The sequence below is a fragment of the Chiloscyllium punctatum genome, chromosome 39 (genome assembly GCF_047496795.1).
Source record: "Chiloscyllium punctatum isolate Juve2018m chromosome 39, sChiPun1.3, whole genome shotgun sequence".
In the NCBI taxonomy this organism is placed as follows: Eukaryota; Metazoa; Chordata; class Chondrichthyes; order Orectolobiformes; family Hemiscylliidae; genus Chiloscyllium; species Chiloscyllium punctatum.
This window is the reverse complement of record NC_092777.1, coordinates 55,332,151-55,358,590: the sequence shown is the minus strand read 5'-3', so window position 1 is coordinate 55,358,590 and position 26,440 is coordinate 55,332,151. Positions and strand designations below refer to the sequence as shown.

The 26,440-nt window shown below is 39.1% G+C and overlaps 1 protein-coding gene across 1 annotated transcript in view; it reads right to left on the bottom strand.

Annotated features, from left to right (window-relative positions):
* Positions 1-26,440, bottom strand: part of rptor (regulatory associated protein of MTOR, complex 1) — a 392,084-nt gene that overhangs the window by 339,696 nt on the left and 25,948 nt on the right. The window contains exons 2-3 of the mRNA XM_072558758.1: positions 18,845-18,947; positions 7,800-7,882 (exon numbers count right to left, since the gene is read on the bottom strand). Coding sequence (XP_072414859.1) covers positions 7,800-7,882; positions 18,845-18,947 — 186 coding nt within the window. The remainder of the gene's footprint in view (positions 1-7,799; positions 7,883-18,844; positions 18,948-26,440) is intronic.

Below are 26,440 nucleotides of genomic sequence, written 5' to 3'. Positions count from 1 at the left end.
TTCAAAACAGCACCCAGCAGGCTTAATTGGGTCAACCACTATACTGGTGATCTGCTGGTATGGTATCAATATAACAAAAGACTTTGCTGACTGCCCAGAACAATATCCACCATGACAGAAAGAACTGGTGACTAAGCTACATACTATGTTTTAAGTCAATTAAGTGATCGCCCATTTCTGATAAGGGTTGCAACTGCACCAGTGACTCCAATGAAGTGTTAACCCTCATATGGAACGAGAAAGGTTATCTGAATGGAAATGTAGATACTTGGTTATGAATTCAACAGCTACACCATTACTTGTTTTTTTCATTTTATCTTGTTGAGCATGGAGACTAAATATATACCAAAAATTAAGCATCAACTAAATAAGTATGATCTCCAACTGAACTAAACAAATCAGGATAGATATACGAGGCAGAACAGAGATAAAAGGTGGCAAGTTCTGTTTCATATGATGTACCAGATGCTGTGCACTTGAGTGCTCAGACTTGTACCGTACAGACAAATAACCTGGATAAAGTAAGAGTGTTGCATGCCCAAGTTTGCAGATGACATTGATAGGACACAGTGAGCTGTACAGGTGGAAGTAGGATGATAAAATGGGAGTAGAAACAGCTCAAAACTGCATTTTCAAGAAATCAATTTCTTAAGGTCACTGGACTCAAAATGTTAACTGTTGTCTCTCCACTATTGCTGTTAGATCTGCTGAGTTTCTCCAGCAATTTCATTTTTGTTTGCATCAGATTTCCAGCAACCACCATTGTTTGTTTTAACTCCAAGAAATCGCATGACCCAAGTTAAATGCCTCAAGCTACAGAGTCAGATAATTGCTGAAGTGTTTAAGTTGAGCTTTTATGACACAGAAAAGACTAGTCACATGTAGGCTTGGTTCTGAGAAGAACCCATACCAGCAAAATTTTGAAGTCTCCAGAACATCAGAGCAGGAAAGAAGTCTTTAAAGCTGTTTTAGCCGCCCATGTAGATGGCACTGAGCTTTTTTTGGGAGTTCAACGTTAATGAGTTAGCCTGTCTCGCTTGGAGAGGAAACCGAGACAATCATATCTGCTATTTATGCAACTCACTAAAAGAAAATGCAGAATTTGTTGGTGAGATATTTTGAAGCAAGGATGGGAGTGATACTTCACCGGGGCTGAATGTCATCAATCTCTGTCAATGTCACTTCCCAGAGAAATGTGCAAGACTCCCAAGTTCTATGCACCTCAATTAAGTGCACTACCAAGGTTTTGGAAACCATCACAAGAATTTTAAGAATACCACTGTATGGAATATTCAGAGTTACATCACTACCAATCCTTTTTTTAAACATCGACATTTCACATTTATGAAACAACCTCTACAACAAACATTAGGATGATTTCATGCATCCATTGTTAAAAAGTTCTGAATTCAATTAAAAGATCCCACTTAAAAAAGCACGCCAGGTCCAAGCAATAATGACTATTTACAATATAATGCAATATCTGCTACTTTTTACTGGTTTTTGTAACATATGCAGGTACTTTGTTCCTCATGAATTATAAATGGAAAACTGCATTATTTATTTTTCCTGTATTCAGACAAAATGCTTGTCTTAATCATCAATTAGCAATGTTGAATTCATTCTCAGCTAGCCAAAATTCAGCTAGTTCAGAAATCTGTCAGTTTATAATTATGTTTTGGATCTAGTAAATATTATAATAAATGTTTAGTGAAGATAAATTTAAATAATATTCTTTGGAGAACTCTTCACTTTAAATACAAATCTAGGCCACCTTCGATTATTTGCAACTTCTAATAGTTTTAACGGAGGGAGCGAGTGCACCGTAGTCAAACTTGTTGATGAGCAAGTTAGGTAGCAAAGCATATTGGAAGGAGGACATGATGAGTCTGCAAATGGATATGTTAAGTGAGTCGTCACAACTCATAGATAATATGAGAAAATACGAGATTGCTCTCTTCGGCAGAAGAATTGAGGAGTAGATTAATTACATGGTGGGAAATCAGTGCACAAATTCAAATATCCTTGTACATATATCAGCCATTATTCTCTATGAAAACAGCAGACTCGACAGTCTGAATGTACTATTTCTGCTCCTGTCTCTTATGGTCTTATATAAATCACAAAATATTACCATGCAGACACAGCAAGTAACTGCAATGGAAAATTAAATGCCAGCCCCTATTGCAAGATTGATGTAGGAAAGAAGGAAGTCTTGCTATAATGGCAAGGCCAGTAGAATATGTGCACAGGGTTGGTCCCCTTGAGGGATATACTTCCATTACAGCAGCTCACATTAGCCAAACTGGTTCCTGGGCTGAGCAGATTGGGCCAATACACACTGGAATTCACAACAGTGAAGTGATGTTATTTAATCTCAAGATGCTAAGCAGGTTGACAGGGCAGATGCTCAGATGATGTGTTTCATCACAGGGGATTCTAGAATTTGTGAGCATTGCTCAAAAATGAGAGACCTCCCATTAGGACAGAGATAGAAGGGGAATTTCATTTCACAGTGGTTATTAATCATTGGAATTCTTTTGCCTTGAGACTAGAGGAGGGCTGAGTCATTGAATATATTTAAAGCTGAATTGTATAGGATTTGATTTAGAAGAGTTACAAGTTACATGAAGCCAATAGGATAATGGAGTTTAGACCGGAATCATATCAGCCATCACCTTGTTGACTGAGGAAGCAGGCCATATGGCCTACTCCTGCTCTGTTCTTCTATAATCTCAGAAGGAAGTGGCTATTTCTCTACATTTACTTTTAGTATATAGTCAATTTATTCCATTTTCCACACTGCATTTTTATTAGAAGTGAGCAAAATCATGCATTCACAGTCTTCTTATAAAGAGGTAGGTAGTTCCAGAGTAATCTCAATTCCACAGATTAAAAATGGTTTTGAATCTATGGGAACAAGATGAGCTGCCCAGCCATTGATGCTATGCTAATTAAGTGATTGCATTTCTCACATTACAACCAATTCAAACGAACAGAATACACCACACCCTTGTCTCAAATAATTGTTTTATGCCCAATATAGCCTAAAAGTCAATTCCTACTAGTTGCACTCTATTATAATTTAATTCATATTACCAGTGTGGAAAAGCAAACTAAAAATATCATTCCGATAAGCAGCTTACATTTATTCAATTACACACAAAGAATCCAACTAGAGATCAAAATTGGAATTAGCAACAAGACGTGATTTAGGATTCACAGAGAACCTCTTCAAATGGATCTGAATACAAAACTGCCCATTGGGAACCAAAGAAAAACGTTTTAGTTGGGAAAAACGTTTTAATAAGTCAATAAATACAAGAATCAAATGAGATAAACAGAATCCTGAAGACCACAGAAACCAGCAAAAAAAATCCTATTTCCCTACTTGGCTTAAATAAAAGTTAGAAATCTAGAAGCATAATGTGACGGCAGTCGACAGTAAAGTATATATTTCAGCTCTCAGCAAGCACAATTTTATACTACCTTGAAAACCATGCCACAAAATATTCTTCAGATGCTCACGTAGGACATTACAAATAAAACAACTGAAGCCGAAATCTAATGGAGGTTAAGTGCCTAAAATGTGATGCACTGTTCTGCACACGTGAAGGAGTGGTCAGAAAATAGACTGTACAAGGTTAAAGTTTGCATAACATTTTTACTCAATATGGTCATGTGCAATAGCGCATATAAAATAAATGACTTTAGCATTTACAATTACTCGTAACAGCAGAAGCTTCATCATTTGACAGAATGAATCCTTAACACAATATGAATACACTGCCCTTGCCTTACATGCAAATTACTTGTGGAATATTTGATGTAAAGGGTAGCTGAACACCATTCAAAATGAAGCATTCCTCGATCTCCACAGTTTCAATTCATTATACCTTTAAAAACTTCTTGTAGGGCTCAGTTGTATAGGCAGTGAACAGCTGGGGATGTGTCTGCATCCCCAGTTAAAATACATTAGGCAACCACCTGAAGGCTCAGTGTCCAAAACTCCCCCTTCTCTCTTCCATAATTGAAGGACCTAAGGCCACAGGTCAATGACCCTTCTAGCTTGTGCATCCGTTAAAGGTGCTGTACAGGGGAGGTAATAATCAATTTGCTTTCTACAAGCAGTGATAAGATAGCACTTACTGGAGTGTGACTGAAAGATGAAATTTTGTTGAAGATTTGAATTCTGTACTCATCACGAAATTTCATAATGCCAATTCAAGGAGGAAAATCAAATTTGTATACATTTAAGGGTTGTGCTGATTGCATGTCATGTGGTAGAGACAATGCCATGGGAAATGCACCCGTTAAAGCTGTTAACAGTAAGGTTTTACATTTTAATCTATCACAATGCTAGTATATGCCACAATATCATATACATATATGATATTGCACATAGGTACATAGACAAGGTCTTTTCCCTGAGGTTTTTATTTTGGGGGGGGGGGTTCAAAACTAGAGGCTAAGGTTTAAGATGGTAGGGGAAAGATTTTAAAAGGTACCTGAGAGGTCACGTTTTCACACAGAGGGTGGTGCGTGTATGGAATGAGCTGCCGGAGGAAGTGAGGAGGCTGGCACAATTACCACATTTAAATGGCATCTGGATGGGTATATGAATAGGAAGGGTTGAGAGGGACATAGGCCACATTATGGCAAATGGGACTACAATTATTTAGGACATCTGGTGGGCATAGACTAATTGGACCAAAGGGTCTATTTCTGTGCTGTATATCTCTATGACACTCTCTCTCTTCGGCTGCTCACATGAAGCAGGGTACTGACTATACACAACCAGCCTGTGCTTGCAAAACTGCAGCATCTAACATTAAATGTGATTGTGCAATTGGGCAAATTTGCTCAAGAATTCTGAAAGTGCAAGGAATTATGGTGACAACCAATTACGATTGTCAGTTGTGCTCACAGTGTGCACCACACGTGCATGCACTGAAAGCTACCTATTAATACACAGGGCTTTTTTTTCCATAGAAATAACACATATACACACTTTTTCAACACAACATGGATGACAGCCATTTGCTGGTACATTTCTCAGAGCAATGCCCTAACCAGTCAGTCAATCCACCTGGAGTGGAGTGATAAAGGTCAATGAAAGTGAACCGAAAAGCTACCATAGAGAATTGACTGCCTGCAGATTGTGCATTTTTTGAGCAAAATAGATTGTATCTGCAAATATAATTCTGCAAATGCAAATTCACCCCACAGACTTGTGTGTGCGCTTCCATGAGTGTGTGCGCACTTGCATATGTGTATGCTTGATAAAGTGTGAGAGCATGATGGCGTATACCCCTGAGTGTGGGGGTGTGGGGAGTGTGTTTTTGTGATTGTGCGTGCACAAGAGACAGACAGCGTGTGTATGAGAGGGGGTCTGCGTGAGTGTAAGTGTGCGTGAGAGAGTGTACAGAGCAGTGAGGTCACCTGTAGTATAACATGAACACAAGGAACTGGGACCCTGGATTCATGTCACACTGCAGGTGACCCCACTACACTATATACACACACACACACACACACACACACAATCTTAAATACTCACTCACACAGACCCTCGCTCATTCACAGACACACACATACACTTTCACAGGCTTATATTCCATCTCTCTCTCTCTCTCTCTCTCTCTCTCTCTCACACACACACACACACACACACACAAAAACACGTAAATCTATGGGATGAATTTGCATTGGCAGCTACTTCTACTTTTCTCAAAAAACACACGATCTGCAGGCAGTCAATCCATGTAATATTTTGTAAATTCCTACTTTAGAAATAGAACCAGTCTGGCTCAAGATTGGGATACAGACAGACTCTAACCTCACATCTTTAATGCACTGTCTGAGCTGAGATGTCACCTTTTTGCAATAAAACCTTCAGTTATTTCAAGAACGTGACTTAAAAAGTAGCTCTGGGATTTACATATTAATGAATCAAAACCCGAAACCCATTCTCAAAGATGAAAGGCTTAACAGCAATTTAGGTTTGTTCAATATATTTCAGTTGCATAACACTAATCTTGTGCCATAAATTCTGTGTCTTATGATCCTCTGCCAAAGCTACCTGAAGAAGGAGCAGCACTCCAAAAGCTAGTGCTTCCAAATAACCCTGTTGGACTATTGAGAAATTTCTAAACTTTGTCCACCCCAGTCCAACATTGGCACAACCACATCATGATCTTCAATAACTTTGGAAAAGTAAATTACCTGGAAAATCATCACTATAACGAAATGTAGAACCGAAAATGCATGAAATACTCAGCTGGTCAGGCAGTATCTGCAGTAATTTGTGAATATCTGTTTTCAAATATCCAAAAGGAGTTTTTTCTGAATGAGGTCAGTATTGTTCTAATTCACCACGCGATACAAAAAATATCAAGTTTGAAGCTACAAAGAAAATCTTAAAAGGACTATTCGGAACAGAAAAGGCAAGAAACTTCTCTTTCGAAAAGTAAGAGAGGCTCACATCTTGACGGATGAAAGCAAAATTATGACTGATCCAAGACAACAATATTTGCACAAAATGCAAAAATGACACATCATTTGTAACAATTTTGTCACAAAATTCATGTAAAGAAATATCCCCCACTGAATGCTCTACAAAAAAAAAGTCTCTTAACCTACAAAACAGAAGACAATAAAAACTGAGTTTTAAAAGCAGACAGGATCATACTGACCATTTTAGGCAGATAAACTTTTTTTGGTCTATCTTTCAAAACTACACATATTACATAACACATTTTCAATCACCCTGAATCTCAAATTTGTTCAAGATCATTAAATGTGGTACAAAAGTGACCTTTACAACAAAGACAACAAACTTAACACTGATGGAATTTACAAACCATGGTTCGTTATTCAGCTCCTCAGGCTGTGCTTGAAAGCTTCGCTTTCAGCCAAATTCAGAAATATGCTCAAGAAAGACAAATACAGATAAATATCAATTAATCAGTTCCTTTGACATTGTCGAAAACTGTGGTGCTGAGAAAGCACAGCCGGTCAGGCAGCATCCGAGGAGCAGGAGAGTCGATGTTTCAAGCATGAGCTCTTCATCAGTAAAGGTCATGCCCGAAACGTCGATTCTCCTGCTCCTCGGATGCTGCCTGACCGGCTGTGCTTTTCACCACCACACTTTTCGACTCTGATCTCCAGCATCTGCAGCCCTCACTTTCTAGTTCCTTTGGCGTGTCAGCAGCAATCATATCAGATGCTGACCATGTCATGCATTTTCAACTAGGTTCAGAAATCAAAGACTACTCAACCGCAAGAGTATAAAACAGAAAAGGCTCAATTTACAAGCAATTGAATGTCCAGTCATTTTTTTTATTCATCAATTGTAACAAAAATATAAGCTATAACTCAAATTGTAAATTAAGTTTACAAGTTACCAAAACAAACTCTGACATATGACTGAAGAAATGGGTGTTTGCCTAATTGTAACACAGTATTAAGGAAATAATGGAGTAATACTGTAGTTAAATGCAGTGATTTTGCAGCAGTTAACAGAAATGTAGAGGGCACAAAGACTTCAGGTTACTGCCAACGGTAAAACAGAAGCTTCAAAGTACACAGTCTGAAATGACAGAATGATCTGCAGAAACACTCCATCAGCTCAAAGGCTGACAATGGCAACATACTTCCTCAATCAGATAATATTCAGATTCCACTTATTAAATAGCATATAGTTACAAGTTTCGTTATAGCTGCTTACTTAATAAATGCCCAATAATTTCAATGCAATTTGCTAAATTTATTCCCAATGCTGAATAAATAAAACTCACCCTTGGTTGCCAATTTTCATACTGCTTCTGTAAATTAGCACCAATACTTTCCAATGCTTTTTGTGGGCTCATGGACAGTGGATCTGCAAGACATTAATGCAAAAATATTTCAATGCACAAGGTAATCTCTGCTGCTGCCTGTAATGGGCTCATTAAACCACTCAGTTGTGTCATGCTGCAGTGAAAAACTAACAAAGTACTGTGGAAGTAGCTTATATTGGGATTCTAGTGATTCATGGAAATAGCTCACCATCAACTTCACAAGGCAAGACTCGTCTTTATTGCCCAAAAATGCCCATTGTCATGAATGAACAAACAAATGTTCACTTTCTGGGAAAAGAGGCTAATTGACAGACATTAGCAATTATCATAGTTTTTCGTTAATGTAAATGGACCAAGGGAAGCCCCTTAACTACACAGTGGATACTGTGTAGTTATGGGGCTGTACAACACTCTCCTATCCTGGTTCAGAAACCTAACAAGACTAAGGTAGGGAGGGGGATGCTGGAAAGATGGGCTTCTCGTGGAGGATCAACAGCTGGCTATCCACGCAGACCTTCAGTTGTTAACTATATGACTGAAGAATTGGCAGTGATAATGATGATGATGCTGATAATAATGATGATGCAACTCGTCTCTCTTCCTGCTCAACCATAATTTAAGAAAGGTGAAAAACTGCACGTTATTCAAATTATATTCCTACAAAGTCACAATTGCCGTCTATCTTTAATTCCGCCTTTAAACTTAGACTGCCTACAGACCCAACTTTTCACTGTGGCAACTGTACAACTGCATGACATATTGCATCATTCATCTCTACCACAATGACCACTTCTGAGGGGCAACAGCGATTTGCAACCTCACACAAAAGTAACATCCACTGGATGCTGGAAATGTGAAATTAACATCTGAAAATTCTGGAAATACTCAGCAGGTCTGGTAGTATCTGTGGACAGAACTGGAGAGCAGGTATTTAAAATTTTATACTTTGCTTTCAAACTCTCACAAGCCTTTATTTAACAAAAATGAACAGACAAATGAATGAGTGTCACTGATAAACTCAAACAAATAATTTTGACCACCTCCTTGAACTGGAACTGATAAAAACTCACGATCTCATGCTAAATTATTCTGAAGTGGCATTTCTGAGCATTGCACTGCTGTAGGAACTGATAATGGCATAGACTATTCTCCGCAGGATTGCTGAGGCCAACAATCAAACAGCAACATATTCTCAAATATCCCTGAAAACAGATACCAGATTTTGAATGATCGCCAGCCAATATTTCTAACATTAATGGCTATTATACAATTCGAAGTAAATTGCATGGTCTGCTTGTTCACATATAACTTGCCTTTTCCTCCAAACCTTATTAAATTCAGAACAAAGTTGCAACTGAATTAAGCTTGTGCAAGATTCTGTCTTTAGTGGATTCTTTCTAAGACCAACATATTGGAGCAAGATTAGGCCATCTGGCCCATTGAGTCTGATCCACTATTCGATCATGATTGATAGTTTTGTCAACCTAACTGTCCTAAGTTCATCCTGTTATTTTCCTTGAACCCTTACTAATCAAGAACTTCTTTCTCTCAAAGACATTCAATGACTTGGCTTCCACAGCCGTCTGTAACAATGCGTCCCACAAATTAATCACCCTTTGGCTGAAGAAATTTCTCCTCATCTCAGTTCTAAAGAGTCATCCCTTCACTCGAAGGCTGTGCCCCAAGTCCTAGTCTCTCCCACAAGTTGGAGCATCAACATCACAGCCACTCTATCCAGGCCTTTCAGTATTCAATGAGATTCCCCTTTCATCCTTCTAAATTCTATCAAGTACAGACGCAGAGTTCTCAACCACTCCTCATAAAAGTCCTTCATCCTGCAATAATTCTTGTAAACCCTTTCTGGAACCCCTCCAAGGACAGCACATCCTTCTTTAAATACGGAGCCCAAAACTGCTCACAATATTCCAAATGCAGTCTGACCAGAGTCCTATACAGCCTAAGTTGTGTGTCACTGCTCTTGTATTCTGGCCATCCTGAAATGAAAGCTAACATGGCATTTGCCTTCCTAACTACCAACTGAACCCTTAAAAGAATCCCGAATGAGGCCTCCTAAGCCAGTTTGTGGTTCAGATTTCTGAAGCCTTTCTCAATTTAGAAAATAGTCTATGCCTCTATTTTTCTACTAAAGTACATAACTTCATATTGAGGTTGGATTTAAATGGAACAGCCAAAGTTTTTAAAAAATAAATTAAGCAAAGTACAATAAATAATATTATTCACTTTAATTAATTCATTCGGCATCTAGTGCTCACCACTTGATTAGATTAGATTCCCTACAGTGTGGAAGCAAGCCCTTTGGCCCAACCAGTCCACACCGACCCTCCGAAGAGCAACCCACCCAGACCCGTTTACCCTCTGACTAATGCACCTAACACTATGGACAATTTAGCATGGCCAATTCACCTGCCCTACATATCTTTGGATTGTGGAAGGAAACCGGAACACCCAGAGGAAACGCACGCAGACACGGGGAAAATGTGCAAACTCCACACAGACAGTCACCCAAGGCTGGAATCGAACCTGGGACCCTGGTGCTGTGAGGCAGCAGTGCTAACCACCGAGTCTCCATGCCACTCCAGTCACCGTACCATCTATTCCCTGTTTCAGTAACTACATTTCAAAACTAATTACACTTAAAGCTCATGGAATCAGCATTAGTAAACATTTAAACCTTTGGTAAATATATTAAAAAGTAATAGCATTGAAATAATTTAAGTGGCAATTACTGTTGCTCCAGGGACAAAACAGGATCCACCTTCATTTAGTAGAATGCCATTAACACAACAGGATACTATTATGCGAGAATAATTTAGTAGGATGCAGGTTTTAGTGAATGCAAATTTAGTGGATATTTCTTTACCACTGCTTTGAATTATACATTTCACAACTAAGGTGCTAAAAACACTGAACTCTATCGTGCCACCAATGATTGCCTTTAACAAAACTATTAAATTCTGCACACAAACATAAGGTCACAGAATGGAAACAAGCCATTCAGCCCAAATGGTTAATACTGCTTTTTACACACCCAACAAAAAGTCATGGGTTTTCTAATCTCCACTCAGGCTGACCCTTCCTTTAAAAAACACATGGAAGTCAGTTCAATTGGATCTGCCCCTTCTCAAATTCTGGGTGCTATTCCAATAAGACGATTTAGCACCTTTCATTTCCACACAACATCCTAAAACTCTTAGACAATTAAACATTTTTGGAAGCAGACACTGTGTAGTCACATGGAAAAAGAGGTCAGCCAATTTATTCATAGGCAACTTCCACAATTTGTATCATATCAATGACCAATTAATTTGCTTTTGTGAAACTGATTGAGGGATAAACATTGGTCAGACATAATTCCCATACCCTTCTTTAAAATAACGGCATGACATCTTTTACATCCACTTGACAGTGCAGACTATAACTCAGTTTAAGAGCTCATTGAAAGATGACATCTCCAATACACCACCCCCTCAATACTGCCTTGGTGTTAATTTTCATTTTATAGTCCTCCAATAATCAATTCCATCTAACTTCAATTAGTTTCTCAGTTATTTCTGAAAAAAGGTTTGAAATTTGCTATACTTTGTTTCTGAACAAAAAAACAGTACAATACATGAATACGTCCTTCAGCCCATCATGTCTGTGCCAACCATGATGTTATTCTGAACAATCCCATCTGCCTGTTTATGGTCTGTACCCCTCTATCCTCTGCCTGTTCATAAATGCCTCTTAAACTTTGCTATTGCATGTGCAACAGAGTCAGCACGACTTCATAAGGGAAAGTCATGCCACACAAAATTATTAGAATTATTTTTGAGGAGATATCAGACAAGATAGACAAAGGAAAAAAGCAGTGGATGCAATGCATTTCAATTTCCAAAAGGGGTTTGCTAAGGTACTACACAGAATCACAAACACAAAAGTAGAATTTGCTGGAAAAGCTCAGCAGTTCTGGCAGCATCTGTGGAGAGAAATCAGAAATAACATTTCAGGTCGAGTGACCAGTCCTTCTCTTGACACAGGATCATTACAACTCAGAAGGAGACCATTCGGCCCATTGTGCCTGCACTAGTTAAAATTCAAATCCACTATCTATTGTGGTGGGTTTCTCAGAGCATTACCCGAGTCTCTAGGTTATTAGTCCAGTGACAACACTACTGTCTCCTCACACAGGTATTACTTTGGCTCATTCCAAATTTATTGGGACATTGCGATGTTCATTGATTTGACAATAGTGAATAGAGTTAAACTAGCTAGGAAAATGGTTGATAGATGTGCAGACAGTGATAACCTAGCTACCTCCACTCACTGCACAGTGGCAAATAGCAAAGTAAACAGGATGTTATTGGATTGCAATCCAAAGTGTTTTATCTTCACTGAGATTCAATATTGGTCACTGAGCCAATTGAATTAAATCCAAGTCTTAAAAGCGTGGAAACGTTGGTATTACCCTTACGATAAAGGATTTTTAAAACAATTGAATTTCATGGCATCTTGACAGACAGAATACAAAAGGAGCTACATAAGGGTACACAGAATAGTAGTAAAAAAGCATTAAACATAAGCACGGATTCCAGTTAAATCTTGTCCATATTGGAACCAGGGACAGAAGCAATGACAACTGGGTAAGGTATCAGGCACAGACATTGGAGTCATTCAATATATACCTTCAATATTTCTAATGAAGGGAGAAGAAGAAATTAAATCAGTTTTTTTTGTTTTGAACCAAACTGCCAAAGAGCCTTACGTACATTTGTGATTTCAATTTGCTCTGAAAATGCTCACATATTCGTTTTGTTCACTGTTTTCCCTGGCATTTCTCATCCATCTTTCAAAAGGGTAAAGACAAAGTCAAAGTATTTCTAGGAGCACTGTTCTTTAACTAGACATTTAAATACAATTAGACTTTGGTTAGGCCACACTCAGAGTACTGTGTTCAATTCTGGTCACCATATTACAGGAACGATGTGGAGGCTTTGAAGAGCATGCAGAAGAGACTTACCAGGCTGCTGCCTGAATTAGAGGGCATGAACTATAAAGAGGGACTAGAAAATGCAGGCTGTTTTCTCTTGAGCAACAGAGGCTGAGGGGAGACTTGATAGAAGTCTATAAAATTATAAGGTGCATAGATAGGGTTGATGGCCAGAATCTTTTTCCTAACATTGAATTGTCTAACTTAAAGTGAGAGGCAGAAAGTTTAAAAGAGACGTGAGGGGCAAGTCTTTTTCTTACACAGAATATGGTAGGAGTCTGGAATGCAGTACCAGGGATGCTGACGGAGGCAGATACATTTAAGGATCTTTTTAGTTAAGCACACAAATGTGAGAAGAATGGAGGTACATGGACCAAGGGCACACAGAAGAGATTTGGCGTCATGCGTGGCACAACATCGCAGGCCAAAGGGCCTGTTCCTATGCTGTATTGATCTATAGGTTGTAAGTTTGCTCACTGAGCCGACAGGTTTGTTTCCAGATGTTTTGTCACCATGCTAGGTAACATCATCAGTGAGCCTTCAGTGAGGCACTGGTGTCCCACTTTCTATTTGTGTCTCTTGGTCGTTTAAGGTGGGTGATATCATTTCCTGTTCTTTTTCTCAGAGATTAGTAAATGGGACCCAAATCGATGTGTTTATTGATGGAGTTCCGGTTTGAACGCCAGGCCTCTGGGAATTCCCGTGCGTGTCTCTGTTTAGCCCGTTTTAGGAGGGATGTGTTGTCTCAGTCAAAGTGGTGCCCTTCTTCGTCTGTGTGTAAGGATACTTAGTGATAGTGGCTCATGACTTTTGGTGGCTAGTTGGTGTATCCTGGTGGCTAGCTTTCTGCCTGTTTGTCCAATGGCAGTGTTTGTTACAGGCCTTGCAAGGTATTTTGTAAATGACATTCGTTTTGCTGGTTATTGGTATAGAGTCCTTTAAGATCATCAGTAGCTGTTTCAGTGTATTGGTAGGTTTATGGGCTACCATGATGCCAAGGGGTCGGAGCAGTCTGGTAATCATCTCTCAGGTGTCTTATCATCCACCTTAAGAGACCGAGACACACAAATAAAGTAGGACAGAACACCAGCGCTTCACCGGAGGCTCACTGATGATGTTACTTAGCATAGTGACGAAACGTTTGAAAACAAGCTTGCCAGCTTAGCGAGGAAACTTACAACCTGACCTCAACCCGAGCTACAAATCTTCTCAAAAGTTGTATTGATCTATATTCTAAACAACAAAACTGAATTCTTAAAGAAAAGTCTATTCCAAACAGTTTTTGAATACCAAGTAGCATGACAGACTGCACTTGAGAAGTAATTAGCACTGATGCCTCAGCCTGGTGTGAAGAGAGGTTGTCAATCCTCCAGCAGCATGTTTACTACGCTTTGATGGCGAAGTAATTAGAATTCACCATAACTAGTATGATAGCTGACTAAGAGTGGTGTGGCCTATGTCTGATAGAAATCCAAGGTACAGCCATTAAAGTAAAGAACAACTTATTTAATATCTTCAGAAATGAATCACATCAACACAGTGGCTACAAGAGTACATCAAATACTGAGAATACTGCAGTGAGTAACTCAGCTCCTGACTCCCCAAAGACTTCCCATCATCTACAAGGCACAAGTCAGGAGTGTGATAGAATATTTCCCACTTGCCTGGATGGATGCAGCTCCAACACCACTTTGGAAGCTTGATACCATTCAAGCCAAAGCAGCCCACTTGATTAGCACGACATCAATCAACATTCATTCCCTCTACCACCGGCACTCAGTAACAGCGGTGTACTATCTACAAGATGCAGCACAGAAATGCACTAAAGACCCTCAGAGAGCACCTTCCAAACTCACGACCACTCTGATCTAGAAGGCCAAAAGCAGCAGATATATGGGAACATGGGAGGTAACATGTAACATGGACTGTTAATCCAGAGACCCAGGTGATGTTCTGGGTACCTGGGTTCAAATCCTGCCATGACAGATGGTGGGATTTGAATTCAATAAAAATTTGGAGTTTTATGATGCCGGAGAATCCACTGCCAATTATTGGAAATGCCATCTGGTTCGCGAATGTCCTTGAGAGAAGGAAATTGCCATCCTTACCTGTTCTGGCCTACATGTGACTCCAGACCCACAGCAACTTTTAACTACCCTCTAGTCAATCACGGAGGGTCAATAAATGCTGGACTAAACCAGTGATGCCCACATCCCACGAACAGATAATAATAAACCTGCAAGTTCTCTTCCAAGTCACTCCCTATGCTGACTTGAAAATATTACCATTCCACGTTTCTGACCCAAAATCCAGGAATTTCCTCCCTAATGATATGGTGGATTGCAGTGGTTCAAGGCAGAAGCTCATCACCACCTTCTGAAGGGCAACTAGGGACAGGCAATAAATGCTGGCTCAGCCAGCAACAGCCACATCACACAAACGACTGAAAAAAAAAGGTGCTTGGATATCCATGACATGAGACTAAATCTGAACCAGTGAATCCTCCCAACCACTGCTTCATTGATCAAATTTGGAAATATGTAGATGAACAAATTAAACAACTTTAAACGGTTCATTATGGATCAAAGCTACTAATTAACACAGCAACAGGTAGTTCCTTTAATTTGCTGTCCTTACTTTATAGTGCAAAGCAGATATTTTTTCCCAAAGGACACAGGCCGAAAGACCTTCACAAGAACAATTCAGGCTGCTTCAAAAAAATTCTTTTGAATGAAGGAACATTTTTGTAAATAACTCAATAATGTTCACTGTATTTTCTAAAGAGAAAATGCTTGGCAGTTTGAGCCTCAGAGGACCTTAATACCCAAGCTAAATCAATGCTACATAGAGAAAGCACAGCTCTATTTACTGACATTGGCACAAGCTTCCAAGTGAACATCATCCAAAACTAATCACACCAACCCATCCCAGCCACCAAAATGATAGTTTGGGGGGGGGAAAAGAAAACAGAGAAAACATCAAGCAAGCTCAGCAATGACATTACCCATCTGTGGAGCAGATGGGGCTTGAACCACTGTGTCACGAGAGCTCTTTGCATTTTATAGTGAGCTAACGCTCTTTCCAGTCATAGAGAGTCATCGAGTCCTAGAGCACGGAGACAGGCCCTTTGGCCCAAACTGGTCCGTGCTAATCAAAATGTGCATCTACACTAACTCCATTTCCCTGCACTTGGCCCATAGTCTACTAAGCCTTTCCTATCCTTGTATTTGTCCAAATGTTTTTTAAATGCTGTTAACGTACCCGCCTCAACCACTTCCATTGGCAGCTCGTTCCATATGCATACCACCCTGTGTAAAAAAGTTGCCCCTCAGGTTCCCTTTTATTCTTTCCCCTCTAACCTTAAACTGATGCCCTCTAGTCCTCGATTCCCCAACCCTAGAAAAAGTCTGAGTCATTCACCCTATCCATGCTCGCACAGTCTTATACACCCCTATAAGATCCCCCCCCCCAGTCTCCTACGCTCTACAGAAAAATGTCCTAGCTTGTCCAACCTCTCCCTATAACTCAGACCATCAAGTCCTGACAACATCCTTGGAAATTTCTTCTGCACTCTTTCCAGTTTAATAAGATCCTTCCTGCAACAAGGTGACCAAAACTGAACACAATACTCCAAGTGTGGACTCACCAACGTCCTGCACAATTGCAACATAACTTTCCAGGTTCCATACTCAACATCCTGACTGATGAAGGTCAGTGTGCCAAAAGCCGCCTTGACTGCCCTGTCTACCTGTGACTCCACTTTCTTTAGCTGAGTTTGTAAGGTTAATTTGGACCTTATAACACTCCATGAGCCAAAGTGTGCCTCAACCCAAAGTGATTCTATTCCAAGCTCCCTCCTGAGGGGCCAAATCCACTCTTGGCCTCAACCAATTTTCACAGTTAAGATAGTTGCAAAAGTTTTGCTAATACTGCCTTTATAGTTTTGTAATAAATATCTGTAACAAATATTACATAGAACACCAAGAACCTGAATCAAAATCCTACACTGCATAATTGGAATTTTGTGCCAAACAATACATTGCTTCAAACAAAGCAAACCCTTCGACTTTAAAATTAGCTACACTTTGCACAAGACTGAATTTTTCTGTGAATTGCAATTTTTCCATATGTATACCAATGTTCAGAATTGTTACTCAAACTGAAGAACCAACTGTACAATATAGGAGCAGGCTTTATTTTATAAAAGCAAGTCAGACCACCTAACGCTAATGGTAAGACGGAGACAATGCTGCATTGAGGAGACATGTTATTTAAGAAACAGCAACGTCCCAGATTCAGCCCCTGGTTTTGACTGAATTAATCAATATCTTATTTGGGCTGGTTGAACTAATAATTAATTGCAGTGCCTTGCATTAAGGAGGAAAGTAACTCCATTTTTCTAATGATCAAAACTCCTTTCCTCATCAGTATTCAGGGACTACGGGCAGAAGTGAGTATGTGGGAATCAAGGAAGATGACCAAGCAGACCAGTTAAATCATCTGCCTATACTTACAATCCCAACGCATATATGAAGTAGGTACACTTGAGCAAAATACCAACCTCCAGGAAAAAAAATCAACATCTTCAAAACTGGGAAAATACTGAGAGAAAGGTAACATTTTGTTAAGAAAACGGCCATTGACAGAGTGGCTCAGTGGTTATCATGCTGCCTCACAGCACCTGGGACCCTGGCTCGATTTGTGCCAACTCCACATATTGTCCCTCTGCCTGCTTGGGTTTCCTCGCACAGTCCAAAGATGTGCATGTTAGGTGGATTGGCCAGACTAAATTGCACATAGTGCCCAGGGATATGCAGGCTAGGTGGGTTAGCCATGGAAATGCAGGGTTACAGGGATAGGGTAGGGGATGAGTGGGGGTGGGATGTTCTTCCGAGGGCTGGTGTGGACTCAAATGGACCAAATAGCCTGCTTCTGCACTGTTGGGATTCTATGATCCTAGGTATTTCTATCCCGCCTCCATTTTTCAAGTATCTATTGTGCTTATACTTAAAAGTTGAACAAAATCAGAATTTGTAGTTACAGCCACATCATACATATATAACAGTGCAACAGAAGGTGGACTCTTGTGTTAATTGATGATTTGCATCTTCTCAAGCTTCAACCAGTTCTAACAGATTTGATGCATTAACAGTTAAATCTAAATTGATCTAAAACTAATTGTTACTCCATTTTGTCTTCCCAAATAATTTAATTATTTATTCATTGAACCAAATATGAAGTCCTTACATTTTCTCACCTTTTCTGTTCCCCTTTCCCTCCCGGAAACAAAATCTAGAGGTTACACAAGCATGACTTACGAAAGCAATTTGGGTTGTTTATTTTCCCCTCTCAGTAATGTCACTCCTCATTGACATGGCTAAACTAATAAACTTGCCTGGGGGTTGAGGAACTGTTCAAACTCTTGCACTACATTAAATCACATCTATTTGGAAACATCAACCAAAGCACAATTTCTGTGTAAAAATAACCACTAATTCAGCAAACAACAAATGATTAAAAAGACAGATAAATTGTCCAGAGCAATTAATGAATGCACTCAAATTTTGAGCAAAAACACAAGTGTATGTTCTTAAACATAACAGGTCGTGAAACAAGAAAAGTAACTGCAGTCCATCTGGTTATTTCCAAAAACTGACAATTTGAAACATGTAATGGTTTGTGATTCAGTGCTTTGGTACACCATCAAACTCTCAGCAAGTGGTTAGATAAAGCACCGATTCCCCAAATGATATGTTTCCAAGCTGAAGATAGTCAGTTAGGAAGGAGATTTTACCACTTGGGAGATGCAGGTCATGAAATAACATGTTGCACAACTCTCAATAGCAGCACAGATTGCTTTCCTACCTCTTGGATTAAAAGAGTGAAGATAAAATTAAAACTTTATGTTCTGAGAGTTATTGGCCAAAAACAATAAAAATTCAGAAATATGAATGAGAATATGAACCAAGTCATAAATGAATATATTATCACTCAAATTTAAGAGGTTACTCACCTATCCAACACTCTAAACGAGCACAGGGAGTAGTTTTCACCACATCTGGGGGGTCCACACCAACGTTCAGGCATAGAACTAAGGCAACACTGACAGTTTTCATCTAAAAAACAAAATATTCCAAATTATTCAATAAACAGGACTGGTCAATGAGTGCAAACTAACAAAGTATAATTATCACACGCACTTATGAGCTTTTATTTTCAATGCGCTCTTTTAAATTGTAATAAATTAGACTGCAAATATTATACGAGTGGCTTTTATATGGGATATGCCTGAAATAAATCTGAAAACACAAACAGTATATTCACATCTGTGGGGCTCTGGCAATGTGAAGTTACATCAGTGAGACACATAATGGAACAAATTTACAAATACACAATCACAATCTATTCAATATCCTTTTTAAATAGATGCACAAAAAAATAATAAGGGCTCTTGTGGCACAGTGATAAAAGTCCTTCCCTCTTGGCCAGAAGGTGCCCCATACGTCACAATACGTTCAAACAGGTTAATTAAAATAACTACAAGAGAGATTTGGCTTGAAATTATGCACGCACACACATATTTAACAAATGGACAGCTCAACAACAGTTGGCATTTGAAAGCTTAAACATAGTAATACATTCCAAGGTGCTTCGCAAGAGCATTATCAAACACAATCTGACATCAAGTCACAAAGGAGGATGTTAGGACAGCAGACCAATAGCTTGATCAAAGAGGTAAGCATAAAGGACCATTTCAAAGGAGAGAGAATCAGAGAGGTTGCTAATGATAAAGCGAATAAGGAATTCTTAAAATAAGCATAGCTAATGTTGATTACCATTACAGTTGCACTAAGTAAATAAAGCTGACAATGCTGATATTAATAATTACTTTAGTTAATGCCCATAGGTATATGGCCCATGCTGTCTCTTACTTTCAACTGGTTCAGGATGGTTATAATTATTTCTCCGAACCCACCCACTAGTTGATTTATCCCCACACCCTGCCTTTCAGTGAAACAGTACCTATGCCAATGAGGAATTGTTATTTTGGGCTTTTATTTTCTCTTTTTTTTTGCTCATTATCAATATATGTCAACTCAACAAATGACAGCTAAAATATGCATAAAAGCATTTGTCAAGACTATTAACAGCTGCAATGTGGTACAGATATTCCTGCTATGGTGAGATTGACCACATAGATTGCAAATGGTCATCAATTGCATCAGTACTTCTATTCAAAATACCTGCCACATTTTCCTGCATTCTTACTTGGAATCCATCACAAAAAATAGTTGTAGATTACAAACAGAACAACCAATGTTTATCTCAGCTTTTGCTACTTAAAAGTAATGATAAAATATTGGAACATAATCAGATTCCCAGCTGTGCATTTGGCATCAATTGGTCATAATGGTAGAAGGCCCTTCATTCGGGCTTATGTCTGAAATGAGGTAAAAACAATGACTGCAGATGCTGGAAACCCTTCATCAGGAATAAAGTCTTTTGCCCGAAACGTCGATTTCACTGCTCCTTGGATGCTGCCTGAACTGCTGTGCTCTTCCAGCACCACTAACCCAGAATTATGTCTGAAATGGCCATTTTCTTGCTCCTCAGATTCTGCCTGACCTGTTGTGATTTTTTCAGCATCACGCTTTTCGACTCTGACTCTGCAGCATCTGCAGCCCGCACTTTCTCCTAACTGCACTTGTGAATTTTGTCTCATCTACAAACTTTGGTTATTTTATATAGCTACAAATAAGCAGTGGCCCTAATTTAAGGGACAGCACTCTATGCCTTCCTCCTAATACCCACGGCCAAGGGCAGTGTAATTTCTTCCAAGGGGCACAATTAGGAGAGGGAAGTGTGATGATGCAATGGTTTTAAGAGATTGGTGCCAAGTAATCTCCACAGAACACTAGTGTGAATAGTTTGAGGGTTTGTTTTTCAGTTTGAACAATAGAAGAAGCCTAAATGGGTGTGGTCAAGCTCTCTCAGAACCAGGATTTTTAGTTTCTTTGGTTTTCACTAGTAACGGTTGTTACTGAGTCTGCTGCTAAAGTACAGTTCTCCCTGATACACTCTTTCAGAGTTCTCTTTACATTTTTCCTCCTGAGCTGAAGTTTCACGAGAGATAATCGGTTTCTGAATTTGCCTTTTGCCAAAGGTATGTTTTTGGAATGTTACTATATTGGAACTATTACTGCTTAGTAGCTAGCTAATCGATTATTCTGTTGGGTTTTCCAATAGTTACTACTAAGCCAATTCTTTTCTTTATTCTTTTGTTGTATTTTAACTTGTGTAGATGAATAGAGTCTGGTTTGCTTCAAATCTCGTCATTTGACCAAACTAATTGTATCTCAAACACAGTACCTTACACTTACCTTTAAAATAAGAAAAAGTTAGGGCCTAGATTATTTTAATATATTTTGAGGGGGTTTGATCTGGTACATAACAAAAGGATAGGGATTAAATTCTCTACATCACTATTCTCCGGAAGATGACAACTAGTGCTGCACTATAATTTTAGAGATGCCTGAAGTTCACTGGTACCACTGTCACCAGTGGTCATTTTTCATGAAGCAGCCCTGATCACAGGAGTCAGCAGCTTTTGAATTTTCTTTTTGTGCAATGTTAGGAGGAATGATGAATAGCCTTACTCATTCCTGCATGCTTCAAATTGAGAAGTGGATGTCAGGCTATCAGGAACAGGACTGTTTTTTTTTTAAAAACTTCACACCAAAGGAAACTGAAAGCACATGCAGAGACTTTGCTGCTACTCTACCTGAAATTGCCCAACATTACTTAAAAGGATACACTGGGCCAGATGTTTAAGCATCACAAAAAGCAGAGGCAGAACCCCCTAAACAATAACAAATCCAACAACCAAATATGCTCCATAGTCAAGTTCCAAGCATGGCACTCAAATCAGTTCATTCCAAAATCTCAAAAATTTTAAAATGTTTCAAATCTTAACCACAAAATGCTGGAAACACATACATCAGAATCTAGAGATGATAGTTCTCAAAACCTTCTCACTTTCTGTTTTGCATTTTTTAACAGAACTGCAGTCTCTCAGCCTGCCTGCAATCTACAAAGCCTTATGTATTGATTCAGACTTGCACCAAGAAAAGGAAGACCAAGGAGGTCAACACATTTGTTCTCAAATCCACACAGGAAGCCACAAGCCATGAAGAATTACAAACACACTTCAGAACAAAACATTGTTTTCTGTTTGTGCAAACATAAATCAACTGGATTCATTAAGAAACCACTCATCCCAAAATGTGAACAGCATGTCTTTTTTGCAGTATACTAAACTAAAAAAAAGTTAATCTTACTTAAAACACTCCGATGGTTTCAACAGTGTTTCAAGCAATTTAACACACACTACTTAACCAAGCCTCCACAAAGACTTTGGCTTTTTCTTCCAGGTGCCACAGGGTTGCTACTAAGTAAATCCATTCACAGTGGAATATCAAATGATAGTAGTTCTCAAATAACACCATTACATATTTTAAATGTCACTTGTAATATAATATAAGTGGCAGAAATGTAGCCAATCTTATCAAGAAATGCATTGTAGCTGCAAAAGTATATGGGAAGAACAAAGCACACATCTGCCATGGTCTCTGAAGCAACTCAGAATTCAAATATATTAAAGAGGAAAAGATAAAAGTAATGCCATGTCTTCACAAATGCTGTATACTTAAAGCTGCAAATTAATACATTTCCATTGAGGAACTTCACTCTGCTTTAAATTCTTTAAGTGCAGCCTTTAAGTATTGACTGAGTGTTTCCTAATACCTAGCTTGGGAATTCCCGGTCTTGTTCATTCTCCACCCTTTACATTTTAACTCAGCCTAGCTAAACTTTATTTTAAAAAGGCACCATTCCTATGTTCTGGAAGGAAAGAATATGCATGCCTATGCTTAAAGACAATCCAGCTGACAAACCCAACAAAGTTTCACATCCTACCACTCAACAGGTCAGGTACTGAAAGCTTAACATTTGGAGATAGTAATAAAGCACTGTGAGTGACTACTCCACCACAGGACATCAGAAATACGCTTTTCCCATTCTGAATACTGAATCTGTTTTTATTTTCACCGCCATTTTATGCTGCTTCAACTGAGTACTTTTGATATTTGTATCACTTAGAACATAGAACTGTAAAGCAGAGCAACAGGCCTTGCAGCACACAATGTTGTGCCGCACGTGACACTAAAACTAACTAAAATAATCCCTTCTGCCTGCCCTTGGTCCATATGCCTCCATTTCTTGCTTATTCAGTGTTTATCTAAATGCCCCCTATCGTATCCACCTCCACCACCACCCCAGGCAATGCATTCCACATTCCTACCACTGTAAAAATACTTGCCTCTCATCTTTGAGCTTGCCCCCTCTCACCTTAAATGCATGCCTCCTAGTTTTAGACATTTTACCTCTGAGAAAAGGATTCTGACTGTCTTCTGACTTCTACACTAATGATGTATATGTATTCACCTCGTGAACCAAAATGCCAAAACACCAATGAGGATTTTTATTCCATACCTTTTTCGTAAAGTGGTCCCATTAACATCTGAATTTAACATTTGGATTAACTTCTTAGTCAAGTTTATAATTTTAAGGATTCACTTTAATGATAGCTAAGCAGAAAATGAAAAACAAGAATAAAGAGCATTCAATGTTCTTTCAGGACCTCTGGAAGAATCAGTTTCATCTTCTACTAGATTTGGCATCGAGTCTATATTCCTTTACTCCCTGATGAATCAATGCCGTGGCATTTTTCACAAACACCAACTGACTTGGCACTCATTGTGCCACAGAGCAGTTTAATCATGTGAAGACTATTCTTTCACTGACATTTAGTTCAGCTGTTCGAAGTTTAGCTGTGCAAAGTCTCACACACTGCTCCCTATGGATGTCACTACGGCATAACTAAACTTATTTTTACTGAGGGTTGGGCACTCTTCAATCCTTTTCCTTTGTGAAATTTTAATAATATTGTCCCATCTTCCCCTGCCACTTTCAGATGATCTTTGACTCTACCTGGCCTTGCTTGCCATGAATCTAAATGCAAGACGACCTTTCCCTCCACACTGATCATGCTATTCACTCTCTCATCTAAAGGCCTGCTATAGTTACTCGACTTCCTTTCCAGCTTGTGTCTATCCACCATTGATGCTTGGTATGGTCTCCTCTTTTTGCTCACTCACGGGGGCTTCCAACTGTTACCATTTTCTCTTTTGCCTTCTTCTGTACCTCGCATTGGTGCTCATCCCTCGTTTTCTCCCATCAGAAGCATCAACACTTAAAATGCATCATGCCTACAAGTAAAGCCTTGGGTATTGGTCTACAAGTGAATAAGCCTATTTCATCTCCAATATCTTCCATGCTTAATGTTGTAACATGGAATTGAGGATTGAGCAAAACATGTCCAAATATTTCATAACACTATGGACTGAAATACCCCTGCCAAAGTTTCATCTAAAAGGAGTTTATTGCAGTCAGAGTAGTTCTAATAATTAAACGATTTAGAATGATTTCACAAATATTTGTCTGATACATATTACACTCGTTAATACCCCATATCAGCTGTACTTGGATAGAGGTTTAATGAAACACATCAATGCTTTCAAGATAAATTGATCCTTCAGCACCTTCTCCCCAATCAAATTTACTACCTCTCCATACTATTGAGTTGAATTTCTATATTTACTAAGCTCCAACAGCCGGTTAACTATCATTAGATTGTTCATGCTTTTTTATTTAAGGTTAACATCAAACCCATCAATACCATACATAAAATTAATGGACATTACAATGTTGCTGGTGATATTTCACCACACAAAGTAACGCCAGCTCTCAAAAAGCTAAACATTTTGGCCCATTGTCAGTTAAACTATTCACCTTTATCAACATCCTTCTCCATGTTCATTGACAACCCCCAACTCTAACAAGCACCAACTATTACATCTAAATTATCAGAGTGCTTGGCAACTATTCCATACTGAATGAGCAGAAATTTATTCCAACTAAATACTGGTCAAACCAAAGCTTGAGGTCTATCACAAACTTTAGGTCTACCTTCAGGTTCTATCACAAACTTTATTCTCCAGATACTGAAACCAAGCCTATCCCTCACTACTGTTCAACACCAAACCAAACTGCAGGTAATTTTATATCTTCTTTGATCCCACATCGAGCATCTAATAACTTAACCATGCCACCACGAAGACAAACTAATTCAACATAGCTGCTCCTGAAACACTCATCTAATGCCTTTTTTTAAACCCTAAACTAGAGGCCCAACTATTCCAAAAGATTCTTGGCTACCCTCCCTTATTCTATATAGATTTGAGGTCATTCAACTGGCTGCCACATCTTGACTCGTACTGACACCAATTTATCCATCACTCCTGTGCTTGGTAACCTACACCAGTTCCAGGTTAAACAATTCTACAATTAGAAACTTTTTATCCTTCTTTCCAAATCACACCATAGCCTCACCTTCCGCATCTCGAATTTCCTCCAGCACAACATTTCTCCAATTCTGGTTTCTAGAGAACTCCAATGGACACCATGTTACTAGAAGACAACACATCAACACTCTAAGGACCAAACAAAAACTACCCTATGGGATTCCGGTTGCAAAGTGGAGCTCCAAGAATTCTGGACAGGGCAGGAAGCTGAGACTTCCTGTTAAGTGCCACCTTGGGATAAGATATAAGACATGGACTGGAAATCACACATCATGTTTCATTGTACATTTCTGGATGTTAGACCCAGAACTCTTAAAAACAAAACCTTGCATATGTATGTGGGTGGCACGGGGGTTCAACTGACTGCATGGAATTTGCACATTCTCCCCATGTCTGCGTGGGTTTCCTCCGGGTCCTCCGGTTTCCTCCCACAGTCTAAAAATGTGCAGGTTAGGTGAATTGGTCATGCTAAATTGCCCGTAGTGTTAGGTGAAGGGGTAAATGTCGGATCATGGGTCCGGGTGGGTTGCGCTTCGGCGGGTCGGTGGACCTGTTGGGCTGAAGGGCCTGTTTCCACTCAGTAATCTAATCTAAAAAGTCACTCGAGCATCTTTTAAGGCAGCCCTTAAAGCATTTGACAAGCTGGTACAAAATTATATTCTGCTGCTATATTTTGCCTCCTTAACTGGTCCAGCACTGTTTTTGATGATGCAGTATGCACTCCAGAATCCATCCGCAAAAAAAGTTTCTCCTAATCACTCTCATTCTCTTGCTGATTTTAAATGTACATCTTCCATCCACAAGAGATTGAGAAATGAAACAATTTAGCCCACCGAAATCTGCCACTCTGAATATCACCATCACATCTCCAGTGGCACCACTCTTCCAGGATAAAGTGCCTAAATTTCTCATCTCAAGTTAAAAGCAAAGGTGGACATCCCAGATGTCACCTGTTTTTTTTGTTACCCTCTCCTAACCTTGGCACCATTTTAAGCAGAATGTCCTAAGCTACTCAACAGTGCAGCCAATGATCTTGCTTCTGAAGTTCCTAATAATAAAACTTTTAAAGATTGGTGTATCTCAGATATAAAAATGTGGAGCCACAATTTAAAAACGTTCCGTTTTTA